Source organism: Primulina eburnea, chromosome 7 (genome assembly GCF_022965805.1).
Source record: "Primulina eburnea isolate SZY01 chromosome 7, ASM2296580v1, whole genome shotgun sequence".
NCBI lineage: Eukaryota > Viridiplantae > Streptophyta > Magnoliopsida > Lamiales > Gesneriaceae > Primulina > Primulina eburnea.
In genome coordinates, this window is record NC_133107.1 from 27,620,783 (window position 1) to 27,638,879 (window position 18,097).

The 18,097-nt window shown below is 38.3% G+C and overlaps 1 protein-coding gene across 1 annotated transcript; it reads right to left on the reverse strand.

Annotated features, from left to right (window-relative positions):
• Positions 1-722: 722 nt before the first annotated feature.
• LOC140835821 (uncharacterized) lies at positions 723-5,053 on the reverse strand. The gene is made up of 6 exons (XM_073201231.1): positions 3,806-5,053; positions 3,504-3,689; positions 3,222-3,416; positions 2,438-2,921; positions 1,793-2,089; positions 723-1,225 (listed from the first exon to the last, which is right to left on the reverse strand). The coding sequence occupies exons 1-6, from the start codon at positions 5,051-5,053 to the stop codon at positions 723-725; spliced, it is 2,913 nt and encodes a 970-aa protein (XP_073057332.1).
• Positions 5,054-18,097: the final 13,044 nt, after the last annotated feature.

Genomic DNA, 18,097 nt, shown 5'->3' on the forward strand with positions numbered 1-18,097 from the left:
TGCAGGTCATTTGGAGGTTTGAGTAAAAGGTTATGCCCATTCTCCCAACATGTGTCAGTGCAGGAACAACAAAACATACGACACACTTCGGGCCACTTTTGGCTCGTCTTCCCTAATGATTTAAACAAAACTCAAAATAAGAAAGTTATAGCCTTATATCTTATCTTTCTAATGCAATTGGCCTCATGCCATTTGGATCAATAGCCAATTCATTATGCTAAAAACCGTAATAAATACCAAAATTTTCATACCGTTTCTGCACCCCAATTACCTATTTGGCTCAAACCATCCAAACCATCAATCCAACTCCTAAAATTATACCTTCACAACAATAACAACTCCTCATATACACAACGATCAACTTAACCATACCAAAACCATACAATCAATAACCATGAATACAATACAATAACCATATTGATGCTATAGCATGAAATATCAACCTTTCCATCAACTATACTCATAAACCATAACAATAACCATGATCAATAATAACTTAACCATATATCCATAATACCAAACCATAGAATAACATTGTTGACATTAGAAGGATAAAAGGTTGGGTTATTACAATCCCCCCCCCCCCCCCCTTATAAAAATTTCGTCCCCGAAATTTGCTTACCGCCAAATAAATTCGGATAACGATGTTTCATCTTCTCTTCCGGTTCCCATGTGGCCTCTTCAATAACATGATTTCTCCAAAGAACTTTGACAAGGCCAATTTATTTAGTCCTTAGCACTTTCACTTTGCGATCAAGAATTTGAACCGGCACTTCCTCGTAACTCAAGTTAGGTAAAAGATCCAATGATTCGTACCGAATAACATGAGATGGATTAGAAAGATACTTACGGAGCATAGAAACATGAAATATGTTGTGAACTCTATCCAAGATCTGTGGTAATGCAAGACGATAGGCACGATCTTCAATCTTATCAAGAATTTCAAAAGGTCCAATGTATCGAGGACTTAACTTACCTTTCTTACCAAATCGCATAACTTCCTTGAGAGGAGCTATTTTAATAAAAACATGATCGCCAACCTCGAAAATCAAAGGCCGTCGTCGAACATCGGCATAATTCTTCTGTCTAGATTGAGCGGTCTTCATTCGCTCTTGTATCAATGCTACAACATCTGCTGTTTGTTGAACCAACTCCGGGCCCAACATCTTCCTTTCACCTACCTCTTCCCAATAAAGAGGAGATCGGCACTTCCTTCCATATAAAGCTTCATAAGGTGCCATGCCAATAGAAGACTGGAAACTGTTATTATACGTGAACTCTACCAAAGGCAACTTAGAATCCCAACTTCCCGGGAAATCAATCGTACAAGCCCTTAGCATATCCTCCAAAATTTGGATTACCCTTTCTGATTGACCGTCGCTTTGAGGATGGTATGCGGTACTGAAAGCCAATTTCGTTCCCAAGGCTCGATGCAAACTCTTCCAAAACTCTGATGTAAACCTTGGATCACGATCAGAAACTATCGACACCGGTATTCCATGAAGTCTCACAATCTCCTGAATATACGACTCAGCATATTGATTCATAGAATACGTCGTCTTGACAAGAAGAAAATGCGATGATTTGGTCAATCGATCCACAATCACCCAAATCGAATTGAAGCCTTTCTGAGTCCTTGGCAATCCAACAACGAAATCCATGGTTATGTGTTCCCACTTCCATTGCGGTACAGGCAAGGATTGCAATAACCCCGTCGGTCTTTGGTGCTCAATCTTAACCTGCTGACAGGTTAGACATTCAGAAACAAATAACATTATATCTTTCTTCATACCGGGCCACCAGTAAAGACGTCGAAGATCTTGGTACATCTTGGTACTACCGGGATGTACAGAATATGGTGCAGTATGAGCTTCAAGAAGTACCTCTTTTCGAATGTCATCACCCATAGGAACACATATCCTGCTTCTAAAGGTCAACAAACCATCACGATTAAACCCAAACTCAGAAACACCTGACATATTACTTTTCCTCTTCAAATCTAATAACTGAGCATCCAGTTGTTGTTCCTTCAAAATTCGATCAAATAAAGTTGAGTGAAGAACTAGAGAAGACAATCGAGCAACTGTACCTGAAGATACCAAATTAATCTCATTTCTTTGTAAATCAAGCAACAAGGGTTTAGAAATCATGGAACCCAATAATGAACTTGATTTGCGACTCAAAGCATCCGCAACCACATTAGCTTTTCCAGGATGATAGCTAATGGTGCAATCGTAATCTTTTACCAATTCCAACCATCTTCGCTGCCGCATATTCAATTCTTTCTGCGAAAACAAATAACTCAAACTTTTGTGATCTGTAAATATTTCACATTTCTCACCATAAAGATAGTGGCGCCAAATTTTTAAAGCAAAAACCACAGCCGCCAACTCCAAATCATGAGTGGGATAATTCTTCTCGTAGTCTTTCAACTGACGAGAAGCATAAGCTATCACTTTCCCGCGCTGCATCAATACGGCACCTAACCCCTGCTTAGAAGCATCAGTATTTACAACAAAATCTTCAGTACCACAAGGAAGTACTAAAACAGGGGCAGAAGTCAACTTATCTTTCAATGTTTGGAAGGCTTGTTGGCACTCAATGGTCCATTCGAACTTGATAGCCTTCCTTGTCAAACTCTTCAATGGCAAAGCTATCTTTGAAAAGTCTGCTATGAACCTACGGTAATACCCTGCCAAACCAAGAAAACTTCTTACTTCTGAGACTGTCTTGGGAATAGACCATTGATTAATGGACTCAATATTGGATGGATCAACAGATATTCCTTCTTTCGAAACGATGTGGCCAAAAAATGCCACCTGCTCCAAACAGAACTCACATTTCTTTAACTTGGCATACAATTGCTTATCCCTCAACAGCTGCAACACAATCCTCAAATGCTCACGATGAAGTTCTCGTGTCTTTGAGTAGATCAAGATGTCATCAATAAAAACAATGACAAAAGTATCCAATTACGGCTTAAAGACACGATTCATCAAATCCATAAAAATTTGCGGAGCATTGGTTAGCCCGAACGACATCACCAAAAATTCATAATGGCCATACCTCGTTCTAAACGCAGTCTTTGGTATGTCCTCATTTTTCACCTTCAGTTGATGGTAACCTGACCGAAGGTCGATCTTCGAAAATATTGCTGCTCCTTGCAATTGATCAAAGAGATCATCAATATGTGGCAACGGATATTTGTTCTTGACAGTCACCTTGTTGAGTTCTCGGTAGTCAATACATAATCGTAAAGATCCATCCTTTTTCTTCACAAATAAAACTGGAGCTCCCCACGGTGAGGAACTAGGTCGGATAAAACCTTTATCTAATAGCTCCTGCAATTGAGTCTTCAATTCTTTCATTTGCAGTAGGAGCCATTCTGTATGGAGACTTGGAAATTGGAGCTGTACCTGGAATTAAATCAATAACAAACTCCACCTCTCAATCAGGTGGTAATCCAGGCACATCATCAGCAAATACATCAGGATAATCTGAACCACATCAATATCCTGTAATTTTATATTACTTTCCTTTTGCACATCAACCACGGAAGCCAGAAAACCCATAGAACCTTTGTGCGACAATTTATTGGCTTGCAGACAAGAGATAATGGGAATACTCATGGAAGAGCCTAGACCAACAAACACACCACTATCATGGTCATCGGCTAAAAATTTCACCGTCTTGCCCACACAATCAATTACCGCATGATAAGCACATAACCAATCCATTCCAAAAATAACATCAAATGCAACCATCGGAATAACAATAAGATCAGCAAACAGTAATCTATACCCACTTGTACAGGACATGCCTTGATAATATTAGTGGGACAAATTTCATCCCCAGAGGGCAACACAATATTGAAGTGTAATGGCATAACAGTAGGTTCAAAAGATATAGAATGCATAAACACTTCAGAAATAAAAGTATGAGTTGCTCCAGTGTCAATCAAGGTAAGTGCTTCCTTACCGAATATTAAAATTTTACCTGATATTACTGAAGAATCAGGATTGACACCTTCTTTTGTCATTGAAAATATTCTGCCCTGAACCTTTCCTTTATCTGCCGAAAGAGGACATTTTTGTGCTGTGTGTCCCATTTCTTTACATCTATAACACCGGCCACTTCCAATCAAACATTCCCCCTTGTGTGGCTTTCCACACTTGCGACATAAGGGTCGCTCCGTATCTGATGAAGGCAAAGAAGGCTTATTGCGTTGCTCCAACTTGCCTTTCCCTTTGAAGCCGCCTCGACTAGAAGGACTTGAACCTTGACTCCTAGCTTGAAAGGTTTGTCTTCTCAACTGCCTTTCTTTTTCAATCTCTTGCTCATCAAGTTCAGCTAGCAGTGCCCTTTCAGCAATATCTTGATAAGAAACCACTTTAGCCATGTGAACATCTCGTCGAATCTCGGGTCTCAAGCCGCGAATAAAGTGCTCTCCTTTATCTTTATCGTTCTCGGCGATGAAAAGCACAAAGACACAACCTTCTTCAAATTTGAAAGTATACTCATTGACAGTCATGGCAGCTTGTCGCAACTCGAGAAATTCTTTCATCTTCTTTTCTTTAACCTCTCGAGAAAAATATTTGGTGTAGAAAAGCTCTTTGAATGCATCCCACTTCAATTCACGAACATTCACTGTAACTTTGGTGGCTTCCCACCAAATACGTGCTGCTTTGACCAACATAAAAACTGCACAACTAACCTTGTCTTGATCATTGAACTTCAAATAGTCGAAAATGGCTTCTAAAGACTCGATCCATTCTAGAGCCACCAATGGATCAAAACCACCCACAAAATCAGGAGGGTTCATTCTTCTAAAACGATCATAGGCACCATCTTCAGAACTTTCTGTTGTGCCTAGAACTCTACCACGACCATGACCCTGAGTCGAGGTGTGCATGCTCAATAACTGTTGGATTTGCTCACCGTGAACCTTTGCTTGCTCTTTCAATAGCTTACTAAACTCATCAACAACCTTCACTGTCTTATCAGTAGAAGAGGTCCTATCATCCCCTTCTATATTCTTTCTCTTGGGAGGCATATCCTACACATATGCTCACTTTAACAATGGATAGGAAGAAAGAATACATCAATAACAATAAAAAAGAATCAATTCTCAAAGTTAAAATCAATAGATGCAGGATCGAAAACATACCGGATTGTCCTAGGTAGAAGAAGTCATATATGGTCCAAGAACTTTCGCTCTGATACCAATTGAAACACCCCACTCCCATGACATTTAAATTTAAAGAAATAATATACGCGGAAGCCTTTGCATTTTAAAGGGGAAACATAACAATATAATGCTCATATTAACAAAACTTGACTAACTTTTAATTTGAAACATTAACAAATCTTTAACATAACCATTTTACATATTTAACATAATAATATAATCCAACTTTCTCACCAAAATACACAATTCATTTGCTACAAAATACAAGATACCCATGGCTATTAAGGTTCATCACCCCAAAAAAAGTGATACAAGTCAAAAGTTTTCCCCTTATCATGCTATATGACTTCTTCTACACCGGACAATCCTTCTCATTCTTTCTTGTCACCTGCATCACATGACATTAACTGGAATGAGATAAAACTCAGTAAGCAGAAAGCTGTACATAACAAATACATATACATGGCTTGGCTTGAAACATGGCTATGGCAATGGCAATGAACAACGAATCAATGACAATGAACAATGAATCAATGACAATGAACAATGAATAATACCATCTTTAATGAACAATAGATTACAAAGCAATATAGATGGTATTTCATGACATGAATTAAAGGAAAGGAAATGATAGTCTGTGACCTGTGACCTGTGGATAGTATCTCTTTGATATATAAATATATCAAAACTGTGAGAGATTGTAATGCCCAGAGCAATGATTGATATGTACGAATTCATAGATATGTTGTGAAGATTGTACATAACCATAAGAAATACGAAATGATATCTATTGAGATTAGATTGACCGATATCGAGAATGTTGGCTTATTTATATTTCGGTGAGACCGGAAGGACCGAACCGAGATCGGAACGTACGATCAGAGTTCGCACCGTCCGTTCGGAGTTCGGAGCGTCCGAGCCAGGTGGCTGGACACATGGATGGCATGCAGAGTTCGGATCGACCGATCGTAGTTCGGATCATCCGAGACAGTTGGCTAGAGACGTGGAAGACATGCAGGATTCGGAACGTCCGAAGTGAGTTCGGAGCGTCCGAAGTGTGTCAGATCGGAGCGTCCGAAGTGGATCGGATCTTCCGATCATTGTCTATAAATAGAGACGCGAGGTCTCAGTTTAGAGTCATTCCTACGAGCTCTCAGTAGAAGTAGAAGTGTTAAGAGTCATTTCTATTGCAGATTCATCTTCACGACTGTAACAGCAATTCTACGACGGAAGGTATACTACATGCTTTGTTTTGGGGAATCACGACTCAAATGAGATCACATTTGAGTTTCCCAACCAAAACCACATACGAGTTTTATTGTTTATATCTTGATATAGGTATTATTATAGATTTGTTTATATGCAAATCTCGCTATGCTTTGTTTACAGATCATGTTACATTGCATTAGATGTTTATTAGAACTTGTATTCAATTCTTATTATGCTTTGTTTACAGATCATGTTACATTGCATTAGATGATTATGCTTGTTTACAGATTTTGTATTCATGCATTAAGATAGGGCAGTCTGGAGATCAGGCAGACTACTAGATGTTCGGTTCTATCCCAGCTTAGGGGAAGATCACCGCCCCTATTGTAGACGTGGATACAGATCAGGCCGAAGTCTAGGAATAAGACGTACCGTCACCCCGATTGGGAGGGTAGGTGATAGATCGTCTTATTCACACCGGGATCCCTAGAGTTTTAGTCGAGTCGCATCTAGACATGATTAGGCTCGCATTTCATGATTATATATGAATGACATTCATATCAGCATGTTTCATGTTTTAGATTGTTTTACTGCATGTATACATGTTTATACTGGGATGTGTTCTCACCGGTTTTCCGGCTGTTGTTATGTCTGTATGTGTGCATAACAACAGGTGGGGCAGGATTTGGGTCGAGACAGAGATGATCGTGTTAGCGTGGAGATCTCGGGCGTAGCAGATGGACCAGTAGTCGTCTTTTATTATGTACTGTCTTTTATTACTGGTTAGTTGAGGACATACGGAACAGGACATAGATTTTATGTTTGTATGTTGTAAATTAAATAAAGAACTTGTGCTTGTCTAGTTACATTTTGATTTAAATATAAAAGCGAAAAATTGACCCACATTTTAGAATAACAATCCATTAAATCCCAAGAAAAAGATTTAGAGCCCGGGTCCCCACAGAGATACTCATAATCATGTGATTGGCCAATGACATGCATGAATTACTATCATTCCTTGGATTTAATCATAGGAAACTTCATTGGGAGATTTTAACAAACACTTGGTAAGCAACAATAAAGTACCAGCTCTTAATCAATGAATTCAATGATATTCTTGGCTCAGTGAACAAATAACAATACATACATCAATAATCTAACAATGGAAGGAGCTAGACATCAATAAACATGGCTTATATACATATATATCATGTGAGCATTAGAAAAAAAAGCTTCTACTTACAACCCAACAACCAAAAGATGGCTAAGGTGATCTTGAATGATTCCTACAACAAGAATAACAATAAGAATCATAAATCATTACCATCAATCCAAAGAATCAATATTCAACTTAACCCTTTAATATAAACCTCAACATCTCTAACCCTTCCAACTCCAATAATAGAAATCTTACCTTGTAGCTTGAAATCTTAGTGGAAGAAGCTAAGAAATCAACTATGAGCTTGGCACTAGAAGTAGGAAATTGAAGGAGAGAAAACTAGAAGGAAAAAAGATAAGAAACGATGGAGGAGAAAGGAGAAAAGAAGAAATGAGTAGAATAGTCTAGAACCATGTTTATGAGCCTCCAATACCTCCAAAAACGTGTTTTCTATGCCATAGACACGGACCCCGTGCCCCCCTCCGTGTATAGGTCCGTGTACACTCGGGAAATAACTCATTTTGCATGGCCGGACCCGGACCCCGTGTAGGGGTCCGTGTACCCACTGCCTGGGGCCAAAACTGCAATTTAGCTTCCGAATTAGCCAAAGTGGTAAACATGAAAGTTGTAGCCCTATGTGTTTTCTTGCACCTCTCCAAATTTCAGGTCATTTGGAGGTTTGAGTAAAAGGTTATGCCCATTCTCCCAACATGTGTCAGTGCAGGAACAACGAAACATACGACACACTTCGGGCCACTTTTGGCTCGTCTTCCCTAATGATTTAAACAAAACTCAAAATAAGAAAGTTATAGCCTTATACCTTATCTTTCTAATGCAATTGGCCTCATGCCATTTGGATCAATATCCCATTCATTATGCTAAAAATGGTAACAAATAGCAAAATTTTCATACCGTTTCTGCACCCCAATTACCTATTTGGCTCAAACCATCTAAACCATCAATCCAACTCCTAAAATTATACCTTCACAACAATAACAACTCCTCATATACACAACGATCAACTTAACCATACCAAAACCATACAATCAATAACCATGAATACAATACAATAACCATATTGATGCTATACCATGAAATATCAACCTTTCCATCAACTATACTCATAAACCATAACAATAACCATGATCAATAATAACTTAACCATATATCCATAATACCAAACCATAGAATAACATTGTTGACATTAGAAGGATAAAAGGTTGGGATATTACAAAAATCATGCTCCAATGGAATTTTTCTTAAATCCAAGCATGCGACGTATATCCTCATAAAATTTTAAAATCTTGATCATGATGCATATACATTTAAAATATCATAAATTTGTGCTCAGGGCGCTGTCAGAACCAAAATCTCACCTCGGGTGCAAAATGACAATTTTGCCCCTTGAAACCCAAAATTACCGTTTTACCCCTGGACCTCTAAAATTGAACCGAAGCTTAAAAAACTCCTTAAAACATCCCAAACATATTTATAAACATTCCTAGACTTAAACTTGAGCCCATTTTACAACTTAATCGATTCGTTTTAAAACTTGGATCAGGGTCTCGATTTTATCCCGAATCGACTCGAAACTAAACCGAAATTTTCCCAAATTTTTACCACACTTTAAAAACGCTTAAAAGGCCCTAAAATCTTATCCTCAAGCCCTTGAACTTACGGCTGATGGTCCAGCAAGGAACAAAATTCTTGGCCAACCCATAATCAATATCCTATCACAACACATGGCCCCCATTTCTCAACCATTCGGTCCCCTCCTAAACCCCCACTTGTCCAGCCTTTAAGGCACACCATTAGGACCCTAATGACCGCTCTAAAACAAGGCTAAGCGATGCATAAGGCTGCTGCACAAGCCACGTGCAGACACCAACCGAAACTAACATCTCCATCACGATTCACGCCAGACTCAAAGGACCGAGCTTCTCCCTCGTCTAAGTGCCTATGGTCCACTCCTAGTATCACACCAGACATAACAAAGACTGAGATATGGCTGGGTTCGAGCCCATGCACAGCCGCAGCCTCTGCCCAATGGAACTAGAACCAACCCAAGCCCCAAATTCTCGATCTCTCCTCCTACAGCAACGCCTAACCGTTTTCCTTCCAAGACTCCATCATGACACCACCATCTTACTCAAGAGTGTCCTAAGCCGCAGCCCCTTGCACCTTAATACAGAAAACATGAGTAACCATAAAGGAGTTGCATGGCATGAACAAAAAAAAACGAAAATCCTTCATGATGTAGATTGTATCGAGAATTCTGCATACAAAAATCACACTTACAACAATTTATGACAGGTGTGATTCAAAAACAATGGTGTAAGACGTGCTTGATGATGTAAAAACGTGAGGAGGAAGAAGAGAGGAGCGCCGGAGAGCTTTGGATGCAAGAACAAGCAAAACCGGGGCCTTCAGCTGGTGATGTTTGCTGAAAACGAGTTAGTTTGCAGCTGAGGGGAGGTGTCGGCTATGAGGGATAATTAGGTTTAGGTTAAAGGGTAATTTATATACTAATTACATGGTTAACACATAATTTAAGGGGCCTTAATTTGACTAATTAAAAGCTTAAGAGTTGTAGGCCCAATAAGCTTAAAAGTAGGCCCAATAAATCCAAACAGACTCCCGAAAAATATTTCGTGTTCGAAATATTTTTAAAATACCGAACCCTTAAAAAGTCCTCCGATTCGATAAAATTTTCTTATCGGGTAAAAATAAAATCATGCGGGTAAAAATACCCAATAAAACCCATTTTTGCAAAAAACACTTAAAAACACCTTAAATTAATTAATAAAAATTAATCTTGTAATAAAATAATTTTCCTGAAATCGGGTCTCCGTTCCTCGTTCGTGCGCGAAAGGAAATTTAAAAATATCATGAAATAAATTCTACCATGCAATAATTATGCATAAAAATAATTAAACCCAAATTAATTAAATAAAAGTGCATTTAATGCTTTAAAACAATTTAATAAAATACCAAAGAAATTTAATAATTTGCATGCACGTGGTTCCGTGGACTTTCAGATTTTCGGGACGTTACAATCTACCCCTTTTAAATTGAATTTCGTCCCCAAAATTTGCTTATCCTCGATACACAAAAGTTTAGACTCTTAATTCTAGTATCACAATAATCCACTCTTCCGCTGCACTACTCTGATAAAATAAGTGTTAAACTTTCCTTACGTCTCCTCAATCCTTAATAAATTTGCCTACCAAAATTCTCGTTTGCGGATCGCAACTTAAAACAATTTATGGTGACTTAGTTCTATTCTACTATGGCCTCGAATTTTGATTTATCTCGCAGTTCCTCATACTAAAAATGGGTATCCAAACCTGTCGCACTTTACTTTTCTTATACAATATCCATAATATTCATCAACCTATTACATTATCATTTATGCAACTCGACTTAAGTAACTTTAGCACCAAAATTTACCGATTGATTTCTATCCTCGGTGATACTGTAACGTACCGTATTTTATACTACTTAAAATTTGCGGGAAAATAAAAAATTTTCTTAAATATAAAATAAACTTTCGAATTTGCATTAGAATGTCTCGTTCGTCTAAAAACATTTGCCATAAACCAACCACACTCAAGTTTGCCAACCATCTAAAAGTATTTGCAATAAAAGATGACCATAGAAATTTTTCTAACGAGAATACTTGTTTTAGAACATCGTAAACAGACATGAAATCAGAGTATTTGAAACTTTCATAAATTCTTAAAAACATGGTCGTCATAGGGTTTAGCCTCTCGCTCAGTTCAAGCGAGCTCACTGGTCCTCACCCCTCATCTCCTCCAATTCATCATCACCTGCATCGACCAAGTCTAGTGAGTCTAAAGATTCAACATGTATAAACTGGAGGTATCAAGTAATACGTAATAAAATCACATGCAACTTTAAAATAGGACTTACATACTGAAATTTGAACTTGCTTATAAAAACTTGAACTTACGTACATACATAGACATGCCATAATGTGAAACTTTTCTCAAACATGCTTTCATACTTGTACATATTTGAACATAAATAACTTCATATCTTTGCGTAGAGGCATGTTTCAAAGCAAGTGACCCATTCATAAATACGCCTGATCAGACAAAACCACAATACTGGCTGTGGGGACCCGGGCTCTAACTCAATTATTTTTGGGATTAATTGGATCTTCATTAGAAAATATGGATCAAAATTTTGCTTTTTAACATTAATTCAAATGTATATAAACATACACAATATATTATACAACTTGTTTCCATTGCACTTTATTAAAAAGATCATACACTTGTTCAACTACAAAAATGTCACTAGTGTTTAGAAAATCAGTACAAGTCTAGTAAAAACAACTAGTAATCTTCTACGCCCGAAATCACCACGCTATCTTGAACTCTCATCTTTGTTGTGACCCTGATCCTGCCCCACCTGTTATTATGCACACATACAGACACAACAACAGCCGGAAACTCCGGTGAGAACAAATCCCAGTATAAAACATGGTAAACATGCATATACATAATAAAATCATGAAGCATACTATCATGCATAAAATCAATGACAACATGTCCCATAATCTATGAAACATGATCAATATAAGCATGCAATCCAAATCAACTCATATCTTGACTCAACTCTTGTCTAAATCTAAGGATCCCGGTGTGAATAAAACGTCACAATCTGTCACCTACCCTCCCAATCGAGATGACGGTACGTCTTATTCCTAGACTTCGGTTCTGTCTGTATCGAATGTCTACAATCGGAGTCAATCTACTCCTATGCGTCGATACCACCGAACATCTATAAATAAGGCAATTCTGCCCATGACTTTCCTATCTCAAATTCTTGAATATAAATCTATAAGCAAAGCACAAACATATCAAAATATGAACAATCTAGTATGTGATTTTGGAAAACTCAAATCAAGTCTAATTCGAGTTGTATCTTCCCGAATCAACATGAATTATACCTTTCGTTGTCGTACAATCTTTGTCGTAGTCGAAGTCTCGATCCCGAAATTACCAATACAAATCTGAAATGGCATAATTAATGTGCATTCTATCAATCTTCCATTCAATGCAACACATATACAAATCAATAATAATTCTCGATTCAATTAGATGGCATAACAGCGTAGTTTCTCGATACCGATCAATTCAACCAACAATAATCAATCACCATCATTCATAATCCACAATAAAACCAAGCTAGAACACTATAATTCTGCACCATCTATTTTCGAGACATGCTGGAATTTATAACAATGTCATATGCTATCCCTTTCTCGATCCGTTTACGTTTCTACGATGTCTGTGATCTCAAGAGCACATAATTACCAGCATATCAGAATTTCCCCTACATGTAAACTTCAAACTATCTAGGAATTGAATAAAATTTACGTCCTCTTGTAGCCTTTGATGCAAGGATCACAAATATAAACTTGAATTAAAAATTGGATGGCTAGATCTTGAGTAATCACAATTCAAAGATGGAATGAAACTTGAGGATTTCTATGGAGTTCTCTCGGTTCTTGCCTGCTGAAATTCATGAGGAAATGAAGACACATACACCATATATGCATGGAAAGGGCAAGTGTCTTATTTTTCACTCAACACGTCGCACCGCGGTTGCGCTCACTTCTGACCGCAGGTGCGCTCAACCTTCGGCATGCCATCCTACAATTTAGAAAAGTCGACCGCGGGTGCGCTCTCTCTATCACCGCGGGTGCGGTGTCACTACTGTAAAAATGTCCAACTCTCTGTCCATCAACCGCAGGTGCGTTGCTTCTCGGACCGCGGGTGCTCTCACCCTCCAGTAGGAACAACCCAACTTACTGTCTTCCCACCGCAGGTGCGGTATCAATGGCAGTGCGGGTGCGGTGTCCCTTCGGCCACACATTTCAAAATTCAGAATAATTGGCCGCGGGTGTGGTAGGTGTTGTTGTGCAGGTGCGGTCTATACCTCATTCAACACTTCATGATTTCTCCCCCTCTTATACATGAGTTCGTCCTCAAACTCACAGGCAATAAATCAAAGCATGTAAAGGATACAATATAATCAAAACTGAATAAATACTCACATCATGAAAATAGCTCGGGATATCTCTGTCTCATCTCTGATTCTGTCTCCCAAGTTGCTTCTTCGATACCATGACGATTCCATTGAACTTTCACTAGTGGAATAGTCTTCGTTCTGAGCTGTTTTTCTTTTAGATCCAGAATCTGTAATGGTTGCTCAAAATAACTCAAAGTATCGTCAAGCTCGGCCTCGTCAGGCTGAAAAACATGAGAAGCATCAGGCATATATCTACGCAGCATCGATACATGAAAGACGTCATGAATCCCATATAAAGAAGGAGGAAGCTGTAATGCCCGAGAAATTAAGTATCGTAATCTGAGATGATTATTGATTATGAATGGATATAATTACAGACGGGCTATTACGAGAACAGATTGGATAAAGCATATAAATTACACAAGTTTTGGGCAGAACTATTGGCGCTCGAGCGGTAGAAAATGACCGCCCGAGCGCCAATGTAGTGATGTTCGGGCAGAAGATATGGCGCCCGGGCGGTAGATTTTGACCGCCCGAGCGCCAAGGTACAAAACAGAAATGCTTGGGCAGAAAATGCCGCGCTCGAGCGGTATTTTCTTACCGCCCGAGCACCGTCTGGAATTCAAGAAAAATGAGACACGTCTCATATGCATGCAATTGGATATATATATGTATATCCTTTACGTTTTCTTCAGAATTAAACGAGGAAGAGGCAAGAGAAAGGTTTCAGAAACTTTCGAAGAAATCCTTACGCCTTTTGTGAGAAATCCAACCGTCTGATTTTGAATCTGAGTACAGTACCGAGTTCCTATCAACGTAGGCTACAACTTGACGTAAGTTTTGCTACGTTTTGACATGTTTTGAAATTAGACTATTGTCAGAATTGAATAGGATTCATATATGATGTCCTTGTCATGTTAGACATCATAGAATCGAAGTCAGATTGAAGAACAGATTGATTATGTAATTGTTATGATTTTTGGAGTCGATTTGACTGAGATTTTATATCAGATATGTATTGTTATTGAGATTACGACTGGTATCGATACTGATTACGAATTCTGGTATTATATCTGTGATGTTTGAATTGACGGGGTTATCGAGACTGTATTGTTATGCCGTCAAAACATCAGTTGATTAATATTGATCAGATTCAGTAGTGATTTCGATTATATCGTGATATCGTCGATATGGATTAGATTGTATCTCAAGTAACATCGATCAGATTATGTGTTTTGATTTGAGTATTGATCAGAACAGGTTCTGAATTGAATTGTTTATTGATATCATATCTGTTCGGTGTTGTTATCACCAGATTGGGAATGGACCGAGATAGAGTCGGGAATTCTTCTTCTTCTGAGCGAGAAGATAAAGGTATAAATTAATGTTGAGTTGGGATTGCACAACTCGAGTGAGGTTTGACTCGAGTTTCCCTAAATCACATACTTTACTTATTGCATTGATATTTGCATTGAGTTGATTGATATACTTGTTCTCTTGAATTATAGATGACAGGTGTTAGATGAGTAATCTTGTGACAGAAGTTCCTGATCGTGGTGGAATCACCACGGGAACATTGTACGATGTCTCAAGATAATGTTATTAGCGATAGAGCTACAGTCCATGACGGATAGGTCAGGACACCGGATGTTTGGTTATATCGAGTAAATAGAATTGGAATCTCTCTATTACGGAAATCGATATAGGAACACCATAATTGGTTATATCGGAATTCGATATAGGAACACCATATTTGGTTATATCGAGTAATAGGATCAGAGTTCCTTCTATTACGGAATTCGATATAGGAACACCACATTTGGATATCGGGATCCCTAGGCTAGGATTGAATCTAGTCTAAAACGTAGAGTCACGAGTTTGAGTGACAGTTATGTCGATTGATATAGATGGATGTTGAATTATGTTCCTGATATTGGTACATGCTTAGAATATGATTTATTCTTGATATTGAATTATGTTCCGGATCAGGGTACGTGTTTAGAATATGAATTATTCTGGTTATTGATTTATATCATGATGTTGATATATGATATGATTTTTGATATATGCTTTTATATTGTTTATATGATGGTATGTATACATGATTTATACTGGGATATTTATATCTCACCGGAGTTATCCGGCTGTTGTCTTGTTTGTATGTGTGCATGGCAACAGGTGGGCTAGGATCAGGGTCAAGAAGAGAACGAGGCTGGACTAGATAGCGTGGAGATCCGGGCTTTGAAGCAATTTAGGATTCAGCACTGACTTGTAGTTGAACCTAGTTGGATTATTGTAGATCATACAATAATTGTATGTTATATTGCATTTTTAAAAAAAAATTTAAACCATGTTCATTATACTTGATTAATTAGTCCCAATGACGAATAAGGACTGTATTAACGTCCGGGTCCCCACAACAGGTGGTATCAGAGCATAGGTCCTTGAGCAGTAGGTCCTTGAACTAAAGGTTCCTTAGCGCTGAGATAGAGAAGAGTGAGCGGGGTAGAATGAGTTTTCTTTCCTTGCATGTGATTGCTAGCATGTGATTGATTATAATGTGGAATTACATTGTGTATGCTAGCATGATATTATATTTTACTGCCTGGATTTATATGGCATAGGATTGAATATAATGTTGAAATTACATTGTATATACTAAGATTTCAGTATGTTGTTACTGTATATTAAGCTACATGTTACCTGAATATCTGAGTTGATTTGGTAATATGTATTATTTGAAACTGGATCAGAACCAATTCTTGATCAGAGATAAGCTGATTAGGATTTGGATTGAGACGGATTTGTCTCCTGTTACTACTAACATCTGTGATTATCAGAAATTCATCCTAGAAGAATTTCAGAAAAGGGTAGTACTTCGTCTGATCAGATAGATGTATCAGAAACTCAGATGAAAATAAAGTTGGGAGAGTTCCAGTTACTGCAACCGCCGATTCTGAGTGGTATCGAGACGTCTGAAGGTTGTGAAAACTGGTTTGATGATCTAGAAATACTGTTCGATTTACTTGATTGTACAGATGAACAGAGAGTTAACTGGTATTCCATCAGTTACGAGAGGCCGCCAGGAGTTGGTGGATTACAACCAAAGGAATATTAGAACTACGTGGTACTGTGATCACATGGGAAGTCTTTAAAGCTGAATTTTATCGAAGATTCTTCTCAGGATCGTACCGAGAGGACAATAAAGTAGAATTTGAGAATTTCAGTCAAGGTCCACTGAATATTGAAGGGTATGTTGATAAATTCTCTACTCTACTGCGTTTTGCTCCTCATGTAGCTAGGAATGATGAAGCTGTAACGGCTCAGTTCATCAGAGGATTGAACTCAGAGATAGTTGCATTGATGAATATGCAGCGACCTTACCATTTTGCTGATGTCCTAAGTAGAGCGAAAAGAGCGGAGACGAGTCTGATTAGACAACTAAAAAGGTTGTGTGCGGTGCAACCCCAGACACAACAACCTTCTCTCCGGGTTGATCGCGGTAGCACGAGTGGAAAGCAGGATTTGCTGAAAGCTCGAAAGAAGCCATTCAAGAAGTTAGGGAGTGGTTCATCTAGCTCCAGTGGTTCCAGCCCGAGTTATACTGGAGTTTATTGCAGGAATTGCGGTGGAAGACATTCCACGGAGCAATGCCGGGGAGTAACTGGTAGGTGCAATATCTGTAAACAACAAGGACATTTTGCTAAAGCTTGTCCACAGAGAGGTCCCCGAAGATTTCAGGGAGCAGAATCCTCTGGTGGGAGGGATCGAGAAACAAACCCAGGACACACTTGATGATACAGTGACAGGTACTGATCTTTTATGATTATGTTGCATATGTATTGATGTAACTAATGCATTCCTTGTGATTATCTTTGACTGAGTTGCATTGATATATGTTGTACCTGTTGGGTCTGTGTTACTGTAGTATTGACCTTTATACCTTTTGGGGAAAAGAATTGATATCAGTGATATTCTGTGATATATCATATACCGCTATAAGTTGAGAATAAGATTGAATTAGACTAACTTGTACTTGTATTGTCTGATGATGACTGCGTGATTGATATTGATATATCGAACAAGTACAGAGCTATTATAGAGTCTTGCCAGGAAATGGTAAGATTTGGACCTGAAATGGCCAAAGAATGAATGATATACGGTAAGGATTCTTGATTTTGAATTCCTTGATATCCGTATTATATATGATTCGATGATTATCGAAAGGAATGGAGTAATTCCTCGTATATACGTTGATTACTGAAGATGAGTCTATCAGGGATTGATTTACTAGTAGCAGGAAGTTTGCTATAGTCTTGCAGATGAGATTTCAGGTTTGTCCTGTATCAGGGAGAATGATTTCAGCCTTGATGTGATTCCACGTATTGGTTTCATTTTAGAATTTCTTATAGACTGATACTGATTGAATTGAAAGAATTGAGATATCAATTGAAAGAATTACTGCCTAAAAGTTAGAG